Source organism: Puntigrus tetrazona, chromosome 7 (genome assembly GCF_018831695.1).
Source record: "Puntigrus tetrazona isolate hp1 chromosome 7, ASM1883169v1, whole genome shotgun sequence".
Classification (NCBI taxonomy): Eukaryota; Metazoa; Chordata; class Actinopteri; order Cypriniformes; family Cyprinidae; genus Puntigrus; species Puntigrus tetrazona.
In genome coordinates this window covers 6506461-6533582 of record NC_056705.1, presented here as the reverse complement: position 1 = coordinate 6533582, position 27122 = coordinate 6506461, and the positions used below count along the sequence as shown (strand labels likewise).

Below are 27122 nucleotides of genomic sequence, written 5' to 3'. Positions count from 1 at the left end.
TCACACAAAACATAACACTATTTTTACCTCAAGCATTCAATAAGATCACATCTCAAGCCATCTAAGAATGACTTGCTTCCTACAATCCAGTCGTGCTATAAATTTATGACCGTCTGGTGCTGATTTATAAATTATCTTTATTTGTTGCACAGTTTGTATGACTTGCATGTGCTTTTGAAATTAAATTGTTTCAACATGGATGTGAAAATTGCTTTCTCTGATAGTCTGATATCTGATGGCGTTTTTGTTAACATTTCTTTACATTTTTCTGGTCTAATTGAGCATTTCTTTGTGCGTTTTAATGCCAAAAAACGTTGGTCTGCCTTTTTTTTCAGATGATGTCTTTAATTTAAAAAAGTAAAAAACAAGCAGTGGAAGCCATTTTGCGTTGACTTTGAGAACATCATGTCTTTTGCTTCATTGTACTGAAATCCACACACAACACAGAAAACATCTCGAAAGTGATTTTTTTTGCACTGATCCTGGACCAGTAGCCATTCCACAAACTCAAGACTGCTCTGGGATCATTTTAAAAGCATAACTTCTTCACGGTCCTGCCCTTGGCTCCATCTCCGGCTCAGTTCTGAAACTTTGGAGTGGGTGCTGGGAGCATGTGATGTCTCGAGGCATTAGATTCTGATCGTGTCAGTAGAATCATGTTTCTCCTCCACAGCCTGGGAATGTTATCTGGGTCAAGGAGCTTAGAGCAGATAGAAACAAGCAATTTATAGACTTGATAGTTGTTTTATTATGTTTTTTTGTAATTAGATTGGTCTGTGACATAATAATCTTGCTGCTTTTCCATGTATTTTAATGCATCGCATCTTATATTAAATCTTAGTTTGTTTTATTATTTTATTTGTGTGTGTGTGTGTGTGTGTGTGTGTGTATAGACACATATTGTGATCTTTTAAGGAAGTTAAGCAACCTTTTTATCAATCGTTTATTGAGGCAACAGTTGAAGAACAATGCAAACTGTTATAATATAGTCCGTCTGTAGTCTTGCATGCCTGGCTCATGTGTGCGCTAGGCTTCTCCGTGTCTTTTGTCTGTCCATGTTTGGGAAGCGTGAATGTGCGAGACAGCAGATGGAAACCTGCGGCGCTTTAAGAGCTACAAAGAGAGCTGCAAATGTCACTGGCGGCCTTGGACTGTAAACCTGCTGGAGATGCCAAGAGGCCACAGAGAGACAGACAGAGAGAACATGCTCATGCTAAGAGTCTATCGATGCCCAGCTGCTGTAATTAATGCATTAACCAAAGTTAAGCTTTAATTAGATGGCAAATTAAATCTATTGAAAATGGTCAAATTAGTTTGAGGGTGAACCTTTTTCTAATCATTGCAAATGGTTGCTATGTCAATGTCTTTGGTTCGTCGAGCTCATACCGACCCTACTATTGGCCCAGAGAGCTGTCAGTCATGCTGCCCTGAGGACACGCCCCTCCTGCTCTGTAACGTCCAGCAGTACTCGAGTGACTGATTCATTCTCTGTGCAAGTGCTCGTATATTTAATGACAAACAAACCTCTTCTAAAGCCACAGCAACACCTACAGACCATGAGTGGACGGTGTGCTGAAATCATCAAACAAGTAAATTTACCTCGTTTTTATCTCAGGCACTAAAAGCTGAGCTTGTTACGTAGGAGTATATCAATCAAGCGAACGCACAAAGTACATATCTCATTTTAATGACAATCTCGGCCGTTTTCTTATAGGCAAAATAGAATTTCTTGTTTCTTGAAAACGAGACACTTAGATTTTCTGTCAAACTATAATTTTAATATCTCTTAAAATCTAGACAGGCTCATTATACAATACCATTTTCACAGGGAAAAGTACATCAAATAAAAGTCAAATAAGCCTAAAGCAGATATGAATAAATGCGAAATCTAAAATAATCTGGGACGAGGAACAGATGCAGAGTATTTGAGTTGATCGTTGCTGCGACAGAAACACTCATAAACATGCAGCTGATAAATTGGGAAAATTGGGAAAGCGATGAACTATTGATGAGGGATCATGGGAAACGTTTGTCTGAACTCATCTGACCTGACTCACGCTTGTGCTTCTGTCAGTGAATATGGCGTCTGGAGACGGTTCAGATGAGTCACTGACTGAAATACTTACAGTGAGACAAACAACAGCCCTTTCCACGGAGAACAGATCCACGGTGAAGAGTCGGGAACAGATGAAAGACGCTCCTTACGAGCTCATTTACACCAAAAAGAGTTTGTAAAAAGATTGACGCTTGCATAGATTCGGCCCACATGTGGCGGTGGGCCTTTGGCCCCGATGTGCTCCTCTCCCACACACACACACACACACACACACACACACACACACACACACACACACACACACACACACACACACACACACACACTCACACACACACACGCGCTCACACACAGCATGAAGAATTAGATAACAGCTCTATTTCTGATGAGACTGAGAGACGGTGCAGAGACACGAGGAGTGATTCACTTCATGGCAACGCTGCTCTGAGCTGCTTTTACCGATGTTCAAGTCAACATGAAAGCCACTAAATCTTCCTCGTCTTATTGTCCACGCTTTTTATCTTTCGCTGGATTTCCTTCATCCCCGAAACACTTGACATCAAGGCTGCCAAATAGCTATTCAGCCGCTTTCTAAAATCTTCGCGAAGTCGTTTAATGCTGGTTAATGTACCAAAGGTTACGGCGATAAAAGCAGACGAGGGTGATGGCGACCTTCATCCTCCACGCTCCGGGGTCAAAAAACCTCTTCAAATTCACCAAACGCCCACTTCACGCCATCGCATCCACCTCTGACGAATCAAATCAAGTCCTGCTCTAAGAAGCAAAGCAGACTGTGAATGCATTCAACGCCGACTTTAAAAACAGCAAAAAGCGTTTCTATTCGAATCCGACCGACCGCACAACAGGGATGTTTCGAGCGGCACATGCAGGGGTGTTAAAGTACTTCATTACAGTTCATTATTCATTTGGGAACACGTTCTCTGCTTGAGCGCTTTGGATTGCTTTTCTCAAAGGGAGAAACCGCTCCACACTTCAAAGAACCAAGTACACTGTTACGTAAATATTTCCTATGATATAAAAATATAAGCCTATAGTGTTTTTATCTCACTAAGCTGCTAAGCCAGTCAAACCGAGCTCCCGTGCTTTTTTTATGAACAACCAATGACGTCCATTTCAATGTGAAACGTAGTTGAAAACGGTTGCAGTCATGTGTCCTTGCGAATAGATGCCTTTAGTTTAAACATTTTAAACGTACCTTTGTTTAAGCATTATCACATGTGGAAACATTCCCTCACTTAAGCACAGTATGGCATGATGAGATAATGTTAGAAATATGCCATACTAATGCATAGAAATTTCGTCATATTTTAAATCTCATAAATACGACTTAGCATATAATTTTAACTCATCTCATAACGACTTAATGATTTTTGTCATTAACTCATTCATTGTCTCATAATCGTCAAATAGCATGCCATTATTTTTTACTTTTATGTCATAAATATCAACTTTTTATCTCATAATGACTTACTATGTGTTGTGATTTTCATTATTTGATTAATTATGATTTTGATAATTTTATCTATAACTTTTTATCTCATAATTGATAATGCTCCACATTTTGCTTTTTATCTCATAATTGTCACATAGTATGCCATTATTTTCATTTTTATCTCATAATAATCATAATAACATCGACTTTTTATCTCATAATGACTTTAGTATGTGTTGTGATTTTATCATTATTTGAAAGTTTTAACTTAATTATGACTTTAATCATTTTAAACGTTTATCTCATAATTGATGATGCTCCACATTTTGGTTTTTATCTCATAAATACGACTTAGTATGTCATAATTTGGGCTTTTCCTCTCATTATAACCTCTGTTTCATAGCTATGACTTCCTATGTCCTTTTTTTCATAATTGTGACTTGGCGTCTCATAATGATTTACCGAAGCTCTTTCATCACGGCGGAAACAGGCTTCTATAGATAACACTGCATAAAAGGCTCTAATACACTGTACATGTAACACAACTAAAACCAAACGGTGAAGGGGCTATACATGATATTTTAAGGCAATGTCAAGTGTCTGTGAGCGGCAGGAGGAACGACACGAGAACGATGAGAATGGATATGGAGAGAGGGACGATGAGGAGAGAAAGAGGGACGGGAAACAGCGTCAGGGGCCACTTCCTGCGCTCAGGTTTGACGTCGGTGACCGTTTGAGCGTCTCGAGCGGCACAGCGGCAGATTATGAGCGGCCGCACCTGAGAAATACTCTCCTTTGAGACAGAAACAATCACATCAAGAGGAGTACAGTCAATGTTGATGATCTCAAACAGTCTGCTTCAAAATACTGTGCATATATATAAATGCATGCATGTGTTTGTACATATGTTATGCAAACCAAAACACAAATATATATAAAATATGCATAAATTGTGTAATAAATCTTTCTGATGTCATTCAGCCTCACCTCCAGTATGGTCCTGTTATGCGTGCGGTGAGGACTGAGTCGTAGACTCCAGCGGTGCGTCCTGTGGCTCCGCCCACCGTCGTCTTCGCTCTCCGTCGTGTCCTGCCGCGTGATTCGCTGCCGCTTCCTCTTCCGGGAGCTGATTCGCTGGAGGGAACCCACGATCTGGAGCCTGAACGGATCACAAAGCAGAAAAGGAGCTGAGGACCTGGACGAGGCCAAGCGCGTGCTCGCGTCTGTCCATCACACACCTGCTGTCCGTGTCCTCGATGTCTGCGTCCGCGTCGCTGTCGCCCTGAAGATGAGGCTGGACACACTCCTCCTGGAACACGAGCCACACGTGTGAGCGCACGCACACACACACACACACAGACACACACACACACACACACACACACACACACACACACACACACACACACACACACACACACACACACACACACACACACACACACACAGACACACACACACACACACACACACACACACACACCAGAGACCCACCTCTGTGCCGTAACCCTCGGAGTATCTGGTGATCATGGGTCTGTTCTTACCGCACTGGACACACTTCACACTGGAGTCCTGGCGAGAAACAACGAGACATTGACAAACTGCACGACCCTTTCATTTGAACCATTTACTTTGATCGGTCATATAACGTAAGTGATGGCTGAAAATGGTTTCTATTAATCCACAGCGACACTGGTCAAACAAACAAATACAGTAATCAATACGACAAACACAACGGCTCCATGTTTGGCCACAATGTTATGTACTCTATCGCTGACACACATACATTAAGATACACGCTAATGCTGTTACCCTGAGGACTTTATCCTTAACGTCAACCTAAAAAGCGACGTAGCAACGGCGCTGTTAGCGAAGAAAATGTACTTAAACGTTCAGTTTTAGCTGAAACACTTTTGAGAGATGCACAAACCCGGAGGTAACCACACACACTCATAACTTAGATGTTATCTGCATTAGTCTGCTATCAACAGCTCTAAAATGACGCTTTGGAATTAAAGCAACACTCCAATTGTTTTTATTTTAAAAATAGGCTCATTCTTCAACTCCACCGGAGATAAAAAGTAGAGTTTTACCGCTTTTTTGAATCCGTTCGTCTGATCCCCGGGTCTGGCGATGGCACTTTTAGCATAGCTTAGCATACATCATTGAAACCAATTGGACCAGTAGCGTCGCGTTTAAAAATGGCCAAAGAGTTTCTTGACGGAAAAGATCGGCTGAATGGATTCAAAAAACGGTAAAACTCAACTTTTTAAGACCGGGAGACTGGAGAATGAGCCTATTTTCAAAAAAAAGTGGAGTGTTCTGCCGAAGAAATAATCCTACTCACAATAACATTTTAAGCACAGAAAACAAACAGATACCTTTAAATTTATACTCTTATTTATATCTTGACTTAATAATCTGTAGTTGTAATAATTTCCTAATAATTTTCTAATAATTAAATGCCCCGTCATTACTCATTAACGTTTATAATTAAATATAGTTAAAAGGTTTGTTTTTAGTTCAGTTATTTAACGATTAATTGCACCCAAAATAAAAGCTTCTGTTTACATAATATAAGTATACGCACTGTGTTTATTTAGTATGTATATACAATTATATTATTACATTTAGTATTATATATAAATATATTTCATATATGCACATAACACATTTCTCTTAAATATTTACACGCATAAACTAATAAACACATAATAAATATACACAGTGCAGGTCTTATATAAACAAACACATTCGTTTTGGACGTGATTAATCACGATTAATCGTTTGACTGCACTAACTTACACTGCCCTCCGAAAGTTTGGAAACAGCCCTGGATGATTTCAGCATAAATCATAAATCAACTACTGTACATTAAAGTAACTTTATCATTATCATTAAAGACCAGCAATAATATATATATATATTATATATATATATATATATATATATATATATATATATAATATATATATTATATATATATATATATATATATATATATATATATATATATATATATATATATATATATATATATTATATATATATATATATATATATATATATATATATATATATATATATATATATATATATATATATATATATATATATATTTTATTTTTTAATACATATAATGGCAGTACATACATGTCAATGTTGAGCTACTGTGGTTGAACCAGCTCTTTGGGCAGTCCTTCAGGAGGCTTGGAGTAGTGCGTGAAGTCCGCTCGGATGCTCAGATTATACAGAGCTGTAACAGCTGCTAATGGTGGATGTTTTGTAGGTATTTTCTACGTATAAACCGTTTATGTAATCAAATGTTTTCAGAGTTTATGTTGTCCCTTATCAGTGCAAAATGATCACATATTACAACGGATTCATGCCAATATTGTCCAAACCCCAACTTCCATACGTTTGGAGGACAATTTATACTATTTCATGAATTAAAAATGTTTATATATTTTTTGAAATATATATATTTTTAGAAATATCTATATATATTTTAGAAATATCTATATATATTTTATATATAGATATGTATTTTATTTTTTATATATTTTATTTTATATTGTTTTAAATATATATATATATATATATATATATATATATATTATAAAAATATACATATATATACACACACATACATATATATATATATATATATATATATATATATATATATATATATATATATATATATATATATATATATATATGTGTGTGTGTGTGTGTGTGTGTATTTTAGATATCCATTTATAATACAAATCTATAGCAATATTATAAACGTCTGTCTGTTTCAATTCAATGCACCCTTGTTGAGCAGCAGCCTTCATTCGAGCAAAAAACAGTAAGAAACACTCGCCTCCTTCGGGTGCTGATGGCAGAGGGTGCTAAAGGGGGTATTCTCACACAAACACACTCCAGCGGTCCGTCCACAAGCTCCCGCGTCCTGCAGAAAGACAGAGCGGAGATGCTCAGCTCCAGCGATGCCACCCTTACCTTTCCCAGGGGCGTCCATACCTCGCAGTCATTGTCCGAGTTGTCTGAAAAGAGGCCGTTGGAGTCGGAGTCCTTCCTTCTGATCACCTCCATCTCTCCCTGACTCACTCACACCTCCACCTACACGGGGCCAGGGACAAATCAAGAAACGCAGCACCAACAGGAAGGCGCTTCCAGAGCCCAAAGAGCCTTAAAAAAAGCATGCTCTTGCAAAAAGACTCGACTTGTCAACTCTCGCGCACTTTTGGGTGTCCGGGATGAAGCCCGGTTTTAAAGCAAACCCCCGGGTGTTTCGAAGCTGTCCGAAACGGAAACCTCGCGCCTCAAAACGCCTCTCTTTCTCTCCTAAAGCGTCTTTTACGAGGAAAAGCGAGCGTCGGTGATTTCAGCTCAATCCCACGCGCGCTCGTTACGTAACAGGCGCACGTATTTTATTCTTCGGAAGCGCGCAGATATTTCTCAGGTATTCGTTTCCTGTTTTATCCGTTCGCGAGCGCTTTAAGTAACATTTCGCAACACCTGATTAACGTAACTAAACGTTCGGGTTTAAAGTGTGGCGGAACAAACAACTAACTGAGAGTTTGACGCGGAACAAGAACGCGCGACGAAACCGCGAGCGAACGAACTTCTTAAAGCGGTCTCCCGCGACTTACCTCGTCTAAAAGATGAGACATCACCTCAATCTTTTGCGTCCGGAAATGTCATCCGATTGTTCGTGGGAAATCAGGACGGATCCCTGCACGCGGAGGAGCTCGGCGTCCCGTCAGTGTTTGACATTGTAGTTTCGGTGTCGGTCGCTCGTCGAATAATAACGGTGCAGTCCGCGGGAGCGCGCCTGCCATAAATAACATTCCGGAGCGGGGGGATAGGAGCGTGCGCGCTCCCGCGCGGTGGGGGCGGGGATGACGTGTGGCGCTTCGATGGACCAATCGGATGCTGTCTTGGGGACGTCAGCTTCAGCTCCATCACTGGAAGATTCAGAGCAGTTAAAGGAAGTGTTTTATTTTTTTTTTTCCTGCTAAAAGCTTAATATTTTGGATACTTGTGAATTCTGTGGTCAAAAAATAAATAAATAAATAAATTAATATATATATATATATATATATATATATATATATATATATATATATATATATATATATATATATATATATATATATACACATAAACAGAGACAATAGTCAAAATGTATCCAATTTTTCCAACTCATTTCAGTTCCCTCAGTAGAGTTTGGGAAATTTTATTCAGTTATTAAAGCTATTCAGCTTGTCAAACTAATATTTGCTAAAAATAGATACACTTGAAATGTGTTTCTATTTGCTTTTTGTGATGTGAACAGAAATGTTAAGCTATAAACAAACTGCACACAATGAAACATAAATATAATTTAATATATTTCCTCAGGGAACGCTCCCTGAACTAATCGGGATTTGAACCATAATTTGGAATTTATCCTATTAGGATCGATGAAGAATCATCTAAAAATGTACACAAATTTTGACATTTCTAAATTGTAGTTTTTGAGCGTAGGCTTAGGATTTGGGGATACCCGGGTCTTGGGAGGAGGTTCTGGTGGAGGACGGATCCCCAGGAAAGGCAGAAGGGTCCAAGGAGGTGTAGACGGAGGGAAAAAGCCAGGAGTCCGGAGCAGGAGGAGAAAGGATATATATATATATATATATATATATATATATATATATATATATATATATATATATATATATATATATATATATATATGTATATATATATATATATATATATATATATATATATATATATGGGTGGGAGGTGGGAAAACTTGAGGCGGCACTGGAGATACAGAGAGAGAGAGAGAGAGAACCTACACTCTCAAAAAGTTCTTAAAAGGTTCCTTCTTTCACCACAAAAAAACCCCACAAAGATTCATAGAGATATTAAAGGTTCTTTATGGAATTTTAGACAGAAGTTTTATGGCCCTGTGAAGCACCTTTATTTTTAGGAGTGTAACTGAACATTAGAATTAGGATTTCTTTAAGAAGCATGAAGTCCATGTTTAAAACTAGAAGACTTGGAGCTGAAAGGCTTACTGAAGGACTGTGTCTCACATCACAATGAATAACGTCTCCCTGATTCTAATCGCTGCTCATTCCCGTCCGACTGAAGTCTGGGATTGCCCTCTTTTAGCTAATTAAACACCATTAAACTCTATTTGGGATAATATCCAGCCCTGTGATACCAATCACTTCCCCCGGCTCTACCAACAAACATAAACAGCTTTTGGAGACAGAGCCACATGAGACGTAATTAGTTTAACAGCTCAGTGATTGTAAAACAACAGAAAATACTCAGAAAGGCTGGACTGTGCCACTCGGTGCTCTTTCTGTAGTATTTATAAATTAATATAATATTTTTGAATTAGCTTTTGTCTTTGGATGTTTGGGTTTAATATTTTTTTTTGTAATTTATATATATATATATATATATATATATATATATATATATATATATATATATATTTTTTTTTTTTTTTTTTTTTTTTTTTTAATGTGTGTTTGTGTGTGTATACCAATTTAGTTTTCACTGTATGTATTTAGTCATTCTTATTGATATTTTGTTTCATGTCAGAATTATTTCAATTAACCAAAAAAAATAATAGTTTTATCAACAGCAACATTGATGTGAGAAGATAATTTATGGAATATATATATATCTGCGTCTGTGCTACAAATGAAAAGAAAAAATATTTTTAGTACATCAATGCAAATGGTTGCTAAGTGCTGGAAAGTCCTTGAAGCTACTACATAAACAGCCGTATAAAAGAGCCATTTTGTCTCAAAAATGACATGAAATGAAACTGCAAAGAAATATGGATGTGTTTACAGACGCTGAACTGGAAACCGACTTTGCATTAGTTTCACACAACCAGGCGGTCGGTTCTCAAAACAGCTTGAACTGGGTTCTTCGATGCTTTCAGTTGACTTTTAAGAAAACTTTCGGCAAGCATCAAGCAACGTTCAGTTATTGTTTCACCTGTTTAAAGGTCCAGTAGATGAACATGATTAAAGAGTCTTTCACACCGTATGCAGTTCCACTTCCAGCAGGGACCGACTCTCAAAGGACTACAAAGGGACGTCGTTATAACCTGAGAAAAGACGAAAGGGTGGAGACAGAGAGATAGTGAAGCTGTGTGTACAGAAGCAGCCATATAAACAGGAGATGCTGGAGAGATAAGGAAATTAAGGGAAAGGGCGCAACTCAAATAAACACTCAAACAAACACACTCTTTTCTGTCTAAACGACCCCTCATAACGTCTGGGACTCGGACAGAGCACCACGTCTCTCTCGCAAATACCGGGCACCCCACAGCATTTGACTTCTTGCAGAAGCTCAAAACTCTCAGCCGAGTGTGAGGGACCATGCTGCTCTCCACAAGCTCTTCACAAGCCATCAGACAGATGCTGCAGAAGTTCAGACTTCATGCCTAAAGCTACAGTGGAGGTCCTCGGAGGAGAGGCGTCATCTGAAACCGCCGCTGCATGTTCTTCATGGTCCTGTGAACGGATTAACCTTCGTTTTAAAGACGGTTCTGCGTTTTTGGAAATGCAGGAGGAGTTGCATGTTCTTCTGGACGCTGATCATTTTTATTGAGGTCAACCATTTCTGCTATACAGAAGTATATTCAGGCTGGATATTGGATTGTTGAGTTTATTTGGAGCAACGCAAAGTGCGTATATTTAGTTAAAATTTTGAATAAAACACCAAGGGTATCCAATGAAAGAAGCAGAATCTTCTCTTCTCGACACCTCCTGGTCCTCCCTCGTGAAACACGCCCCTCTGCTCCGCCTCAACACCCTCGACTTCTCCGACCTATGGGATGATGAGGATCTCGAGCTGGACAGCACCGATGAAGACTCCTCCCAAACTACGTCCAATCGGATAGCAGCCACTCCCGTCCCCCCGCCTCCTCCTCCTTTAGCCACGCCCCTCTCTGTGGCGAGCGAATCAGCGCGGCCGTCGGGCTGTCGCACCCTGAGGCTCCACTGGAGTGCGCTGTCGAGTCTGCAGCCTTTGCCGAGAGTGGGCCGCTTCGGGCTTCAGTCGATCTGGGCCGGTCTGGAACCGGTTCGGCTGGACACCAATAGACTGGAATACCTGTTTGAGAGCAAGAGCGGCAAAAGCAGCGCCCTCTGCGGTCTGAAGGGGGCGCGACAGGTAGGGCTGTCATGACCAGACAGCACACGTAGGTCTGCGAGACGTCTGTTAAAGATCGATTGTGTGTACAGACGTCTGACAGACTTCTTTTAGATCAGCTGTTTGCGGTCAGAGCTAGCAATGACAGATTAGGAACGATCTAATCGGCCAGCGAGTCTGCAAGAAGTTTGAAATCGATGCAGGTTCACTTTGATTTATTCGACTTCGTCTGACACCACAATCGCACGGAAGGCCGAAAACGAAATCATGTTTGAGCAAGCTTTTGTAGTGTGCAAAACTTTAAAATTACGACTTAAAAAGTAAAAAAAGTGACATTTTGATTTACTATACTTTTTTTAACGTCATAATTACAACTTACGTCTTTGTGAAATTAAATATGCAATGTAGTCATACTTTTAGCTTTATTTATGATATCTAAAGAAATAATTACAGTTTCATAAAACACACCTGTGTGTTGGTTTCCCCTGCAGCAGAAGCAGCCGTGTGTGTCTGTGTTGGGTGTAAAGCGCAGTAACATCATCACTATAGCTCTGAGCAGCCTGCCGCCGGTTCACCTGCTTCCTCCCGCCATTCACAGCATGGACGACACCGTACTAGACAGAGAGGACCTCCAGGTGCGTTCAAGCCCCTCGCTCACACACGCAGCAGCCAACGGAAAGCGTGAGTGCTCACCGGCGTTCTTGTGCCTCAGAGGTTGCAGACGCTGGTTCCCACCGAAGAGGAGCTGAATCTGATAAAGGAGGCGAGAGCGCAGGCCCCTCGTTCAGCTCTGGGCCCCGCAGAGCAGTGTCTCCTGACCCTGGGCGGCGTTCCTCATCTGAGCGCCAGACTGCAGCTCTGGGCCTTCACTGTGGACCACGACGCGCTGGAGAGGGTGAGGAGCTATGAGTGTTTGTCTGAAACTCACCCGCCGCTTTTACGGCTAGGTCCTCGCAGAAGAGAAGAGTCTTAGTGCATTCCTGGGAATTATTTGTGGTTTATATATTTTTTTGTTTGAGAGCAGACCACAGATGCGTATTAGTTCCTTTTTGTATTCACTTATAGCGGGATACAACGGAAACATGAAGGTCGAGGTCATGAAGTCAGCTGGAAAGAGCTATTCTATAGATATTGTTGTTATTTTACATCACATTATTCTCCTAAACTCTGAAAATAGAACGTTTACAGCCCATCCGGTCAAAATCACGGAGCGCCATCTTATGATCTGCTGAACGTTTCTTCAAACCAGAAGTGCCTCTCGTAATTTAAAAAGCAGTTTGTTAGGAAAAAGGTGGATAGGTGATCTTTACAAAGGAATTGTTTTGACAACATCGTCGAAAGCTTTCAGTTTTAGTAGACCGTCGTCATGTAAACATACCCTTAGCCCTTAAACATGAGAGTTCATTTTATGCAAAAAAAATATATATATTTTATATTATCTACCAATTTGTACAGTTTTACTTAAATCAGTTTTTGGAAACATCCTAGCGATTTCTGATAGATAATCGTTTAGTAAATGGTAAATCCAACACTAATTGGTATAAATATGATCTCTTTGGACAGTTTCTTAAAACCTTTTTACTCACAGTTACATTAAAATCACATCATACATAAACACAACTGGATTGTCGTTCATTGTTGAAACTGAGCTGCTGTTCTCTGTCGTGTCTGGTCATGGGTAGCGCTTGTTTTCGTTGGTCTCACGCTTCTCCTTATGCGTGCAAACAGGAAATTGCAGAGCCGCTCTTCCACCTGAAGCTTGCCATGGAGCAGCTGGCGGCCAATCAGACGTTCCGCTGCATCCTAGCGACCGTGCTGGCCGTCGGTAACTTCCTGAACGGCTGTAAGGTGAGGACGAGTGCGCGAGGATGTGTCACGTCCGTCCGGCGTGTCGCGTGACGCTGTGTGTGTTTTGCAGGCGAAGGGGTTTGAGTTGAGTTACCTGGGCAAACTCTCTCAGGTGAGAGACACTCACGGCCGGCGGCCTCTGCTTCATCATGTTTGTGTGCTACTGCTCCAGCTTTACCCACAATCCTCGGATCTGTACTCTGACATCACTGCCGTCACAAAAGCCAGCAAGGTACGAGGCTATGTTTTGTGCAATATAAGTCGTTTGTAGTAAATAAGATAGCACTTTAATTTAAAGTCCTGTTACTCATGTTACTCATTAAGCCCTACCCCATGTAGTTAACTTATATGATCAATACAGTACATGTAAATACTCATAGTCCCGCCTTCTAAATGAAAGAGCCAACGCTGATTGGTAAAGCCATTGCATCACTGCCTTGGTTCCCATAGAAACCTGAAGACCAGGTCAAGCTTTTTTAAGAAACAACAATCATGAAGCAATTCGTTTCAGATTTCGTCGCCGATTTGAAATATGCGAATTACCTGCGAGATTTTGGGATAGGACTCGTCTTGTTAGAGCTACCTTTCAAATATGGCCGCCAGTGTGAGTTTTCTTGAAAGGGTAACTGAGTCACTCAACAGCCGTTTTCAGATACGCTACTATGAACAAGAAATATTTACAAAGCATTTACCACACGAACTTCAACTACCGTTATTACTTATTTTTTAGTTTTAATTACTAAAAAGTTGGTTAGGAGAAAAATAGTTTTTTTTTAGTTAATCCAGACGAATGCTGTGATGATATCCAGTTATTTAGTTTTTTTTTATGCTTTCTTTATCTCTCTCTTTCTCATCTCTGATCCACACGCTGGCGGTCAGTGTGACTACACACAAGTGCAGCTGAATCTCTCGCAGCTTGAGTCGCTTTGCAAAGCATGCTGGGATCAACTCCGACTACTTGAGAAGGATGGGAAGAAGAAGAAAAGTGGAGGAAGAAAAGAGGAAGGTGGAGAAGAAGCGACGCTCCATCAGAGGCTTACCCAGTTTCTGAAAGACTGCGAGGAGAGACTGAAGGTGCTTCGAGCCGTTCACCGAAGAGTCATCAACAGGTGAAACCAGCTGGTTAACACAAAACGCCCAAGTTTAGCCAAACCTTTTGACAAAAACCTAGATATACTAAAAAAACCCTAAATAAATAAAACAAGAACCACAACATGAATTCACAAGGTTCATCCTGGTATGTTTTAAAGCATTTGTTATGTTATCATTATGTTTTTATTGTGTTATTGAGCTTAATTGGAATGCAAAATCTATATATCTATATATAAATACACACACAAAACTAATTTAAAACACTTAAGTAAACTTTAGATAAGGACAGTTTTATGGCCATAAACCAATACATCAAGTTTGTCAAGGTTCTTGATTGGTAGTGAATGTGTTTAATACTTATTTTACCAAATAAGTCATGAAATGTCTTTCAGACATTGCGGTGCTCAATTAGTTTTATTTTTCCATTTAGATTCCACTCGTTCCTGCTCTTCCTCGGTTACTCGCGCACCATGGTGAGAGAGACGAGTGCAGAGGTGTTTTGTAAGACCGTCGGTGACTTCGCTCTGGAGTACAGAGCCGCTCGCAACGCCATCCTTCAACAGAGAGAGAGAGAGAAGGACAAGCAAAACACACCTAAACTCAAAACCAGACTCCGGCAAAACCCATCTGATGTAAGTAATAGACACTTTACACAAGTAAGCGTTTGAAAGAAATGTTTTTTTTGTTAAACACATATAGCTACTTCTATTTTTTGTATATTATCATGTATATTCAGTCACATTTTCTTTAAGCCATTAACTATGACGTTTGCCTCAAACTCCTTATTTGCTACTTAATAATAATAATTAGTAAGGTTGTTTAAGTATTGAGTAGTTTTATATTTTGCAGAAAACAATTATCACCAAATTTGTCCATTTTTATTAGGAAGCGATGCTTCATGATGGGTTACTTTCTTTCACGGCAGGAGAATCAGGAGCAGGTGAAACTTGAAGAGGTTTTAAAGACTCCTGAATCAACGCCTTCATCGTCTTCCTACTTTGACTTCACTCTTCCACGACAACGCAGCAAGACGAGTGACAAGAAGGGTAGCCCGTTTTAAAATGGTATACACCCTTTAGTCACATTCATATAAAAATGTCAAATATTCTCAAATATTACTGATTGATCTGTTGCAGGTTGTCACCCCCGAGAGCTGAAGTGGTGATCTCCATTCCTTATTTCCTCTAGCGTAGCTGTGACGTGTTAGCTTGTCAACTATATTTTTTGACTGTGGAAGCAAAACTTGAAATGATTATTATTGGTGTTTTATTTTTGGTCAATTCTTTTGCATTGTGGGTAAGTTAGCTGCTGTCCCAAATCTCAGTAACTCAGAGAGTCAAAAGCATTGATTTTGGATGCTGAATGAATGGTTTTGTTTCATTATTGATTTAATGCTTAACCATGTGGTAAAAACATCACCTGGCCTGCCTTTGCTATGTGTTTCACATTATATTAACGGTACAAACTACAATAAACTGTTAGCAGTGTAGCATCGTTCTTGTCATAATTCCCTGTATTGATTCAGAATTTCAAATAAATAATATGGTGATGATCATCATTCATTGGCTTTGTGTAGTAACTTTCTTAAGTAGTCAATAGTTGTTTTGCTACAACCGTGGTTTACAAAACAGCTGAAAATATTAAAGCTAATATAAAACCGCTAATAATATTTCCTGATGTTTTCCTACAACTTAGCAACATGTGTTTACGTATTGATCTATTTTGGCCATAAAGTATCGTTATAATCGTTTTGTAAACACCAATTTCGGATTTAACGATTTGTTAGCTGTAAAATTGGATTTTTTGTAAAGCGATTTGTGCCGCGAGGGAGGATGCTGCTGACAATATCTGAAACTCACCAATCAAACGAGGAGCTTATTTAAAAAAGGCAAGGCGTGCGGGAGAATGACGCGTCAATCCACCAATCAGCGACGCGTTGTGGAACAGCGCGCCGAGACGTAGCCAACGGGATTCGAGGATATATAAAGCGGGGCGGGGCTTGTTTCCAGTGCGTATTTTCTCGACGCCATTTCGTGCATTCGTCTGTTGGTCGGTGTCTACTGAACGAGCTGGTACGGACTGTATCCACAAAACAGTACAGCACCGAATTTTAATCATTTTTAGTCTTAAACTCCCGGTGAGTATTTTGATTCGAGAGATTTTTGTCACCTTTTTTTATTTTTGACTGACTTTGAACTATCTTTGGAGAATTTTTTGTGTTTTTTTATTTTTAATGCATTTTTCTGGTCATTTTCTGCTTGGCTTTGGTGGCGTACATTTTGTGATGCCGTGGTAGAGCAGTGAAAAACAAAACAAAACAGATATGCTTTGAGAGGACCGCACGATTTTTATTTTGTTTTTCAAAGTAGGAGTTATTTTTCACCCCCTTTTTGCAGGACTACTGCTAGAGCAGCTGGTTTGTTTGATTTTTGAAGTTAATGTGGAGGAGATGTCTCAGATGGACCGGTTGTTGTGTTTCCAAGATGGGGTCGTTTTTCCCTCCATGTCCAGGATTCAGAATATAAACGCGTTTTAAGTCCATTTTTAACGTGACAGACTGTTTTTCCCCAACACGAGTAGACTGTTTTTATTCAGATGTAGACATTTGGACTGAGCTTGTCCTTTTTAAAACGAATATTTGGGCGTTATTTTTGCTCTTATTTTTGAGGGTCGTTGCGTTCCAGTCGGAATCGTATCGATTGATTTTTCAGGCGACGTTTTTGCAGGTTTTGAATTATGTCTCGGCACTTTTAATGGACTGAGAAAACACGTTTTCTGTCTCATGCAATAATTTTATATCGGTGCATGGACCGTTTAACCCTTTTTACGTTTGCACCTCAGGTCTGTGCAAAGTCATGTAAACGCTAATCTTTCCATTAAAAGTACATCAAGAATGTTGAATTGAGCTGGTTGCATTAATATTAAATAAATGTTTGAAGAAGGCCCAGTGGGCCAAAGACGATATTACTGCCTTTGCTCAAGTGCCCCCATGCTGTATATGTTCAAAATAACATCATATTTGTATGTAATCCAAAAGTTCAGCCATTGATGCTCTTCTAGTTGTCTTCTAGTATGTCTCAAAGAAATGAAAATGATATTTATGTCCCCTCCGACACCGACTGACAGTGTCCTGAACAGCATTGTCAAAGCAATTTCACATTAATAAGTGGTTTAATTTTTGCTATGTGTTCCTTTCGTGCTTGAGAGAGAACGGGCAAATATTTCTTTCTCTGTTTTATAAAGTGGGTAACTTGTGAAATGCACCAAATCATGTTCCCCCTCAAAGTTTCCCGATAGGATCACACATTAGGATCACAATCCATCCATAGTAAGTTAATCAATAGAGGTTTTAGATTTTTAGCTGTAATGTGTAGATCACGGTTTCCCAAACCTAAAAATCACACACGCGGTCATTCATGTGCAGTATCTGTCATTATTTACCAAAAAAACTAACATTTGTAGAATGCGAGGGAGGAAATATAGTTTAAAAATGCTTATGTGCATATTGTAATTTAGTAAGTGTTATAAAACTGGACGATAGTTCCTGTTTTAATCTACAAAGCAGCAAAATGCAACCTCACTGATTGTAGTGTGAACGATGTTTAATGAATGGGAAGTGATCCTGTGTTGCATTGCATTGCCCTTTTTGTGTGAATTTTATTTACATTTTTTTGCAAGACTTTGGGAAACCCTGGTCTAGACTGAGCAACACATGCTGATGTTCTTGCAGACAACACACAGGTTCTCTAGTCCACATTTTACACCAAATTTCCTCAAAGATTAGGAGATTTCAGGTCTGTCAACCTTTAAAGCGCTCGGTTGTAGCGAAACAATCTAACAATCCCTGATTTAGGGAGCTAAAGATGTTCATTTCTGATTTTATTCATTTTGCTTTTTTTTTGTAGTTTTTGAGGCAGCTTTTTTGACCCGCGTCAATCCGTAAGTTGGTTTTTCTTTCATTCTCCACTTCCGCACCAATCTTCCTGAAAGTGTTTTATTCAGACTAGCCTCCCATTTGCTGTGTGTAGCCTTTACCTACTTCTATCACCGTAGAGTAACAAGAGTAGTCTTGTGGATTTTTTTTTTCTTTAGTACAATAAAAAATAGCAAAATCAATTGCCTAAATAAGCTCGAGCAAACAGGCAGGCAGAACACTAAACCACACGCTTCAGAGGCTTTTAATGTTCAAAGACACTCTACATTTCGCTAAACCACTCATAGATTTTTTTGATTGATGGACAATTATAGTGTCTGCTACTCTAGTCAATATTTGAAATGGATCAAAACCTTTCATCAAAGTTTTTCTGTTAGGACAGCTTTGACATTTTTGCGATCCACTTCAAATGTTCTCGACTATAATTTTTCTTGAAGTATGTGCCATTTAAACATTTTCTATCTTTCCATGCGTTTTGGATGAGCGCAAATGAGTCTTCACGTGCCATGGTACATTTATTGTAAGAGCCAGAACAAACGTCTTATTCATATTTAAATAACACTAAAATGTATTTTTCAAAAGAAATGGACAACATTGAAAACTCAATTGGCGGTGGTGGAACCAATGGTAACTGCAACATAACTCGGTCTTGACTTTATAGAATAAAGTACAAAAAATCCTGTAACTTGAAGAAAAAGTATATGTTATTGTGCGACGTATTATGTCATAGAAACACAAAGGCCCTAGTTTTCCTGAAATTCATGTTTATTCTGCTATCTATCATGGTGCCTGGGAGATTTGGAGGTTTTCATTTGCGTAGACCTTTTGCGCTTTAATTGGCCCGTAGTGACTCTTTCATCTGCTTTCGTCCCTATAAAGTAAAAATTTCCTACAGATACGCTGATATTAATCTTTTTGTTGAGCTATAATGCAGACTAAATGGAGCGTCTTAAGCTGTGCCGAGGGCATCGTTTGATAGACCCTTTTTAATCTCTCTGAGGCTTTTTTTTTATTCCTTTTCCATTAGCGCAGGATTTGATTGCATCACATGACTGTGAAAAGTCACTCTATTTGACACTTTGAAATGAAAGGGGTTTTAGATGGGGATCATGTGACATTGAGCGGATTTATATAACATTATGGTGACATGGCTGTTCTTTTTCACTTGGGTTATGTGTCTGGATTTCATTTTCTTTGCCTCAAGTTGTGTATACCAACCACTGGGTGGCAGCATCTGAACGCTAGCCTGCTTGTTTGACCTTGGGAAAGTGTTGAGATTGGTCTGATGTCCGTGAAAGTGCGGTGGGTTACATCACCCACCCACGCAGTACGACCTTCACCCACAATGCACTGCTGAGCAGCAGCTCGACGGTGTCCAATAACAACCCTCTTCTCTCCAACAGAATCAGGCAGACAGACGACTCGACCTGAATTACAGACAGAATGGAGTGAGTTCTGACTATTCAACCCCCAACATCCCCCTCAGCACACTTAAATATCTCTCTGTGCACGTTATGTGGCGGTCAGGTAGCCGCGTGTCCCAAAAGTGTCCAAAAATACTGCCGAAACACTAACCTGTCCAACTCAAACATGCCAGTTTACCCCTCAAATGTGTAATAAGCACAGAAAATTATCCACACACACACACAACCAGATACACTTAGTAAATTCACGGTTTACAGTTCATATCCTCCCGTTTTACTCAAAAACCAATTCTATAATGCCTTTATATTTAAGCCTGAATGCAGCAGGCGTTTAGATTGCATGTGATATCTCAGCATACATTACCCGCCCAGCGCCGGTTCATACAGATATGAATGAGTGGCACATTTGACCAACAAACTGCATAAGAATACAATACACACGCCTGATCCGTGATCTCCTGATTTCAAACGTGAACATTATAGCACAGGGAATCTTTATCACTGCTGTGGCTCTTATTTCAAACATACTAGTTGATACAATTCCTGCAATTTATGTAAATTTTATTTTGAATTGTATACCTTTTAATGTTTGTTCTTCACTCAAATGCTTTGATGTTCATAATAGTGAATTAATTGAAAATGTTTAAGTGTTGATCTGGGCTGTAATCTTCATGTGGTTCCATTTTAACTGTGGAAGTCAACGTGAAACATATTGGCCCCTTTATAATAGTACATTTATTTTGTCTTATTGTAAGTAATTACAATCAGCAAATGCTATTTGACACACAAATGGGTTGCAAATATTTTTTCATGTTGACTTTAGATTTCCAGAACTAATCCAGTCTCACTAGCTATGTTTCCATCCCTGTGTTTTTATACAAATTTATGGATTGCATAAACATGGTACAAAAAAATCCTTGATGTAAATTCCTCAAAATCATCGGATTGGATAATTGGACTTACCAGAAGACCAATCGCATTACACACCATCTGAAATGTATAGTAATTTTGAAATGGCTGTGCTAAGTCTGTAATTGAAATAATTTGGTACCTTCTCCTAGAACTATTTCCAGCAGTTAAGCCAAGATTTCATGACAGCAATTATCGCATTTCATTGGTTGCATTTGCGGCAACTTTCATTTATTATTAGATATATTGCACTAGTTTCCCTGGAAGTGATGATTCTGTTTTCTCGAACATATTGAATGGAAACTGCTTTATTTTGCAAATGTTCAATGCAGTGTTCCACTTTGTTAACTTCGCAACCTTGGATGGAAACGTAGCTATGGAGGCCGGCCATAATGTTATCGAAACTCTAATTTCTCATTTGTCCTTCCTGTCTCTGTCGATCTTCTGCACCCCTCTATTCCTCTCTTTTACGCTCAGTCATTCCCCCACAACCAGCAGCCTGATGGCCAGCAACGTCACCAACAAGACGGATCCACGTTCGCTGAACTCCCGGGTCTTCATCGGGAACCTCAACACCATGCTGGTGACCAAGGCTGACGTGGAGGCCATCTTCAGTAAGTACGGGAAGATTGTGGGCTGCTCCGTGCACAAAGGCTTTGCTTTCGTCCAATATGCCAACGAGAGGAACGCCAGATCTGCTGTCGCTGGCGAAGACGGGCGTATGATCGTCGGACAGGTGCTCGGTAGGTGGATTGATCTCATCTCATTGGTGCAGGTCATGTTGGATTCATTTCTTCCCTTTATTTTCGAAGTGCGTTTCAATTAATCAAAGGACGTATCCTATTTCAAGTCTATGCTCTTGGCGGCCATTTTTGCAATACCTTCAAACATGCATGACCTAGGCTGTGTTCCAGTCCATTTTCTTTTGCCCTCCTCTCACAAACTTCCCTCAGTCTCGTTTACTTGGATGTACTATACGTCATTGATTACATTGAAATGAGTGCCTTCATGGAAGCATTTTTGAAAAGGACTGAACTGGAAAGACCTAAGCCCTTGATCACTTACAGTCTGGTTTATTGTTTACATTTTTCCTCTGGCAAAATATTGTATATTGGTATGCTTTGGCCGTTATGGGGTGAGGATAAATTAAACACATTTGGCAAAGATGTCATAAACATGTTGCATTGTGGTCTCTGGAGTGGCCTAAAGTGTGCATACAAAGCAAAATCGAACAATCGAGGGTCTGTCCATATGAACTTCCCTCGTCCACTTTCCAAAATGGTGCCGGGCAGTGCTTAGAGAAGTTTGCGAATGAGTGTCTAAAAGTGGATTGGAGCACAGCCCAACTCGATCTACTTGAATGGGGAAATATGGAGATGTTCTGGCCTGCACATTTTAAATCGAAGCAACTAAATTTGCACATGTGCTCACCTAGGCATAGATCTGTTTCTATTGTAAGATGCTAATGGCAGCTGCAGTGATGCAATGACTTTGCCAGTGGGCGATTGGCTTTTTTTTATTTTAAAAAGCGGGAATTATTTTCAAAATCAAAAGACAACTCACTCTTCCAGTCACATTCTCATTATAGCAGTTTGAAAATTTAATTATAATATAATGTTCATTACTTAAGTTCTTTCTTTTTACCTAGATATGGTAAGTTGTTGCAATATTTAGCCTGAGGTTTAGGATGCCTTAAGATACATGCTTATGCATGAGCAAAAGTTTTCTTTTTTGAATGAATTTTATTCGTTCTGCAGATGCTTTCATCCAATCGACTCATTCTGTGACCACTTTATCTTTTTTAATGCTTTTTCAATCTTTCTGCTTTTTCAGATATTAATCTGGCTGGTGAGCCAAAACCTCATCGGTCAAAGACTATTAAGCGCTCTGCAGGAGATATGTACAGGTTTGAATTAAATGTTTTTGTTATATTTTAATGTATGTGTTTGTTGTTTTGTTTTTTTTGCTCCTGGTAATTGTTTTCTCCTCCAACAGTTCTTCATTTGATCTGGACTATGACTTTCAGAGAGATTATTATGACAGGTGAGCTCTCTTACGCGTTCACCGATCAAACGCTTTGCAAAGAGCTTTTTTGTTATTATTCATTTAAAGCCTGTCTGAACTGGGATTGCGCGTGTTTTCAGGATGTACTCGTACCCGTCGCGTGTTCCCCCTCCTCCTCCTCCGCTCTCACGGGCCGTGATTCCCTCTAAACGTGCGCGGGTGAGCGTGAGCGGCGGAGGCAGCCGCAGGACCAAGAGCAGCTTCTCCTCTAAGAGCAGCCAGCGCACGTCCCGCACCAGTGAGGAGCACTACTTCTCCATTTTATACACCCCTCTTTTTTGTTCTTTTTACTAAAACATAACACACATTATATAGGCACGTTGTTCTGAGCCTCGAGCATCTTTCTTGAGCAGCGTATTAGAATGATTTCTGAAGGATCATGTGATACCGACGACTGGGGTAATGATGCTGAAAATACTTACATTTTACAAATTTAGTCATATTGAAGAATGTTATATTGAAGGAACGCTTTTTTTAAAATAGGCTTTTTAGTAGTTAAGAGTTAATAAGTTGAGTTTTACCGTTTTGGAATCCATTCAGTTGATCTCTGGGTCTGGCGATAGCACTTTTAGCGTAGCTTAGCATAGATCATTGAATCCAATTAGACCAGTAGCATCAAATTCAAAAATGACCAAAGAGTTAAGCTAGGGACCAGAAAATCACAACGTTTACATTTTTCCGGCAGTCTTAGTACACATTATAACTACAAAAGAGTCGAGTTTCAATTAGGAAAAATATTGAAACTTTTTTTTTTTTTTTGAACGAGATGCTACTGGTCTAATTGGATTCAATGATCTATTCTAAGCTACGCTAAAAGTACTGTTGCCAGACCCAGAAATCAGCTGAATGGATTCCAAAACGGTAAAACTGGGGGAGTTTTAGAATGAGCCCATTTCCAAAAAAAAGTGGAGTGTTCCCTAAATAGTAATAATATTTCAATCAATCAAATAAATGCAGCTTTGGTGAGCACAAGAGACTTTCGCAGATGTTACAATCTCATCAGCGAACCTTTGAACCGTAGTGTACATTTAGACTAAGCACCTCAATGTCCGAGCTGTTTAATATCCACCATTCATATTTGTGTGCAGTGAGAGCTGATGATCTACAGACCATTAAGAAGGAGCTGACTCAGATTAAACACAAAGTGGACTATCTGCTGGAGAGCTTAGAGCGCATGGAAAGAGACCACAGCAAGAAATCGGGTGCGTGCCTCGCACAACGTAAAACTACTGATCGAAACTAGTCATTTCTTATGACTCTCTGCTCATGCTTCTCCACAGAGGTGAAGAGCGCCAAACCAGATGAAGTCTCACCACAGCACTCCAGCGGCAAGAAAGAGCGCGAGAGCACAGAAATGAACGACTACGAGGACGAGGGAGACCTGCTGGAGGAAGAGGAGGTGAGTGAAAGACAAACAGCGGCACTTTAAGTTACGCATCGACTCGCTCGTGTTCATCCGTCGCTTTTGGTATGCGCAGATCAAGAGTCGAGGAAGGGAGGATGATGAGGAGGAAGAGGAAGGTGAGCAGGAGGAAGGGGAGGACGATGGAGACAGCGCCAACGGAGACCATTCTTAAACGCGGCAGACACCGGACACGCATGCATGCTCACCGTGAGATATAGAGTAGATCCTCTGACCTTTAATGCACACTTAGTTTTATTTTATAAGTCCAGAACAATAACTAAGACTCTGTGGATCATGAAAATCAAGCTCTTTAGATAAGTCGCATGAACCCCTGACTACAGCCACCTTTCCATGAGATCTCATAATTCTTTGCATTAAAAATGGTTGAGCGCTTTAGGATTGAGAAAATACTTTTGATTGTAGTGAAATCTCCTTCCTTGGTGTGCCATTGAACACTTTTGCTGCCAAGCTGTTTTAAAGACTGGCAACCCAACAGCTTGATTGTGTTTGCGAACATTTGGAGGAGGAACCACTTAGAACTGCCATGATTGGATCTTACCAAAATATCAGTTATAGGTTGTGTTTAGATGAACGTTAAAGCAAAAAAGTAAGTAGGTTCATAACTTTTCAACCCCTTACTTACTATAACTTTCCTGAACCACTAATGTAGGTCTGCTGGGTGGGACGGTGGTTTAGTGATTGACACATTGATGAGCCAATCAGAATGCATCAAATCTAGAGATTAGAGCCCTTAAAGAGACACTAACGCATTTTGGACGTTTAAACCTTGTTAATTGGTTTTCTCTTACCTTAAGCTGCTAGTAAAAACAAATTAGATTGTCGTGTCTAGAAAACAATTGCTCTTCCACTTCAGGCACGTTCGGGTTCTTCTTCTCTGGTGATTTTAAAGTCTTACATTGCTGCGTGTGTTACGGTGGCTGGAGATCGGGAGCGTTCAGTCATGTTCTTGAGCTCATTCATTCTTTAAAGCAACCTGTGCGGATTGTTCTTGCACAGATACTCTCAAATACTCAAACGTCTTGTCTTCACCAATGCTTTCCATGATTCTTGTGGTTGTGAGACCCTTCTGTGCGGATTTTCAATCTTAAGTGCACTGTTGATAGTCGTCGTCATCTCCAACACGTACAAGTCAAATAGATTATTTTGGGTTTTTGAGTCCCAAAGCTCTTGACTGACTTTAGCTAACCAAACCCGTTCATTTGCGTGCGTGCGCTGCTTCAGGCAAAGCAATGTCCCCGTAGGACTTGTTTTGGAAATAAATGTAGTTACTCGTCCTGACCAGTTGGCGGCAGCGTGGCCCCGTTCTGTTATTTAACCTCACAGAAATACTGCTTGATTGAACTGTTTTTTATTCCATATGTGGTCACTGAATGTGTGAGAATAAGTTTGGATTGTACAGTAAATGTCATTTTACCTGTCGGTTTGTATCTGTGTACAGTGACACTAAGAGGTGAGTTTACTTCTGGTAAACAAAAGATGTGTTTGTAGCCGTTTTTTTATTTCCGTTCTGTTTGTCTTTCGTTTGGTCCGTGTAATGAGTTTCAATAAAACTACAAATGTTCATGACACGTTGGCTCTTGTTACGAGAATCTGAAACGACTGCTATGGTAACCTGCTTTTTATTTTCCCCAACCAATGGCCACAAAGAGTGACGAAATGCTTTTAATCATGCTTGCAGCCTCACAAGTTGTGACGGTCTCATCAAATGCCTTTTCTGAAGTGTCTTTTATTTTAGCGAAACGATTTCCTTCGTTTCAGTGAGGTAATTAAAAGAAACGCTGATTAATTTGAGTGATTCGGCAGCATTCCCTGCGCTCTCTGTACTTCATGCAATCAGTGGTTGTACTACTGCTGTTTGTTTTATGGCTTTTAGTAGATTTATTTGGTGTAATATTTGTTGCTGTCACCCAAAATTAAATCTCATCGTTTTAAGGCCTGTAGCAAAAACTTCTCCAACGGTACATATATCTTTTTTTTTATTGAATGCATGTTTAGAATATGTTTTTGTTTTTATAATAGGGTTAAGACTAGGTTTAGACAAACGGGTCTAGACAAGTCCCCCTTTTATTTTTTTATGAGACTGTTTTTGTTGGCCTTTTGCATTCATCTTTTACATTCATCTTTCGGTCTGTCTGTCTCTGCAAAATTAGAAGACCTGTTAAAACACAACCCAAGCCGTTCAAAACATTTTCTGTTCAGGCCTCGGGAGCCACTGAACCTGTTCACCTACAAAAAGGTTTATTCTCGTGGTGCTCTAGTGATTGATTTCGAGGTCGAGCGTGGATCGAGTCTGTAGGCGTTCATGTTTTCAATTTTCTCTGTGTTCATTTTGTGGTCATAATTGTGGTTAATGTGATTTATCGTTCCTCTTAAGCAAATCGCATTGAGTTTTCACTGCTTGTATAAAATGGCCTCAATTGGTTTGGTTGGGTTTGAAGCTGGGATACTGGTTTAAGCTGGTCTTTTCCTGTTTTATGCTGGTGCTTAAACCAGCTTCAAAACATACCTGATGTTACGTGCGTAGATGTTAAAGTACGTTTTGCGAATAAGGCCCCAGAGCTGCTTTTATAGTCACTTCGATAGCTTTCGTTTTAAAGGGAAAAAACCTACTGAAACTAAAAGTAAAAAGACCTCAAAGACAACCCTTCAAAATAAAAGTCTGGTTTAACTTGAACAAGTTTTGACAGAAAATATTAAGCGAATTAGCGCATTCCTCTATGACCTTTGACCTCCCTGTT

At 39.7% G+C, this 27122-nt stretch overlaps 3 protein-coding genes across 9 annotated transcripts; 2 read left to right on the top strand and 1 right to left on the bottom strand.

Moving 5' to 3' along the window:
* Window positions 1-1756: 1756 nt before the first annotated feature.
* Window positions 1757-8383, bottom strand: si:ch211-63p21.1. The gene is made up of 7 exons (XM_043244955.1): window positions 8168-8383; window positions 7536-7634; window positions 7378-7464; window positions 5004-5081; window positions 4748-4818; window positions 4497-4668; window positions 1757-4302 (listed from the first exon to the last, which is right to left on the bottom strand). Exons 2-7 carry the CDS (start codon window positions 7605-7607, stop codon window positions 4102-4104), a joined length of 681 nt encoding a protein of 226 aa, XP_043100890.1. The 5' UTR covers window positions 7608-7634; window positions 8168-8383; the 3' UTR covers window positions 1757-4101.
* A 1837-nt stretch (window positions 8384-10220) lies between these two features.
* On the top strand, window positions 10221-16185 carry si:ch211-63p21.2 (FH1/FH2 domain-containing protein 1). Of its 4 annotated transcripts, none has more exons than XM_043244906.1 (9): window positions 10221-11708; window positions 12179-12322; window positions 12400-12582; window positions 13416-13535; window positions 13606-13767; window positions 14415-14644; window positions 15058-15259; window positions 15562-15673; window positions 15764-16185. In XM_043244906.1, exons 1-9 carry the CDS (start codon window positions 11268-11270, stop codon window positions 15790-15792), a joined length of 1623 nt encoding a protein of 540 aa, XP_043100841.1. In that variant the 5' UTR covers window positions 10221-11267; the 3' UTR covers window positions 15793-16185. The 4 variants fall into 4 exon arrangements, with proteins under 4 accessions (XP_043100841.1, XP_043100843.1, XP_043100842.1 ...); XM_043244908.1 differs by having other exon boundaries at window positions 15562-15691; XM_043244907.1 differs by having other exon boundaries at window positions 15553-15691.
* Window positions 16186-16646: 461 nt separating this feature from the next.
* LOC122349026 (heterogeneous nuclear ribonucleoprotein C) lies at window positions 16647-25950 on the top strand. Of its 4 annotated transcripts, none has more exons than XM_043244950.1 (10): window positions 16647-16764; window positions 18533-18566; window positions 19965-20009; window positions 21372-21508; window positions 22728-22800; window positions 22890-22937; window positions 23039-23196; window positions 24047-24160; window positions 24239-24357; window positions 24437-25950. In XM_043244950.1, the coding sequence occupies exons 3-10, from the start codon at window positions 20005-20007 to the stop codon at window positions 24533-24535; spliced, it is 753 nt and encodes a 250-aa protein (XP_043100885.1). In that variant the 5' UTR covers window positions 16647-16764; window positions 18533-18566; window positions 19965-20004; the 3' UTR covers window positions 24536-25950. The 4 variants fall into 4 exon arrangements, with proteins under 4 accessions (XP_043100885.1, XP_043100882.1, XP_043100883.1 ...); XM_043244947.1 differs by having other exon boundaries at window positions 21372-21637; XM_043244948.1 differs by lacking the exon at window positions 18533-18566 and having other exon boundaries at window positions 21372-21637.
* The last annotated feature ends 1172 nt before the right edge of the window (window positions 25951-27122 follow it).

Coding starts and splice junctions, on each gene's coding strand:
- si:ch211-63p21.1 (XM_043244955.1), bottom strand. CDS start 7,607: ATGGAGGTGATCAGAAGGAAGGACTCCGACTCCAACGGCCTCTTTTCA. Junction 7,465..7,535: donor ACTCGGACAATGACTGCGAG/GTATGGACGCCC, acceptor GTCTTTCTGCAG/GACGCGGGAGCTTGTGGACG. Junction 4,303..4,496: donor ATAACAGGACCATACTGGAG/GTGAGGCTGAAT, acceptor TCTGTCTCAAAG/GAGAGTATTTCTCAGGTGCG.
- si:ch211-63p21.2 (XM_043244904.1), top strand. CDS start 11,268: ATGAAAGAAGCAGAATCTTCTCTTCTCGACACCTCCTGGTCCTCCCTC. Junction 12,583..13,415: donor ACCACGACGCGCTGGAGAGG/GTGAGGAGCTAT, acceptor GCGTGCAAACAG/GAAATTGCAGAGCCGCTCTT. Junction 13,768..14,414: donor CCGTCACAAAAGCCAGCAAG/GTACGAGGCTAT, acceptor GCTGGCGGTCAG/TGTGACTACACACAAGTGCA.
- LOC122349026 (XM_043244948.1), top strand. Junction 21,638..22,727: donor GATCGTCGGACAGGTGCTCG/GTAGGTGGATTG, acceptor CTGCTTTTTCAG/ATATTAATCTGGCTGGTGAG. Junction 22,938..23,038: donor CAGAGAGATTATTATGACAG/GTGAGCTCTCTT, acceptor GCGTGTTTTCAG/GATGTACTCGTACCCGTCGC.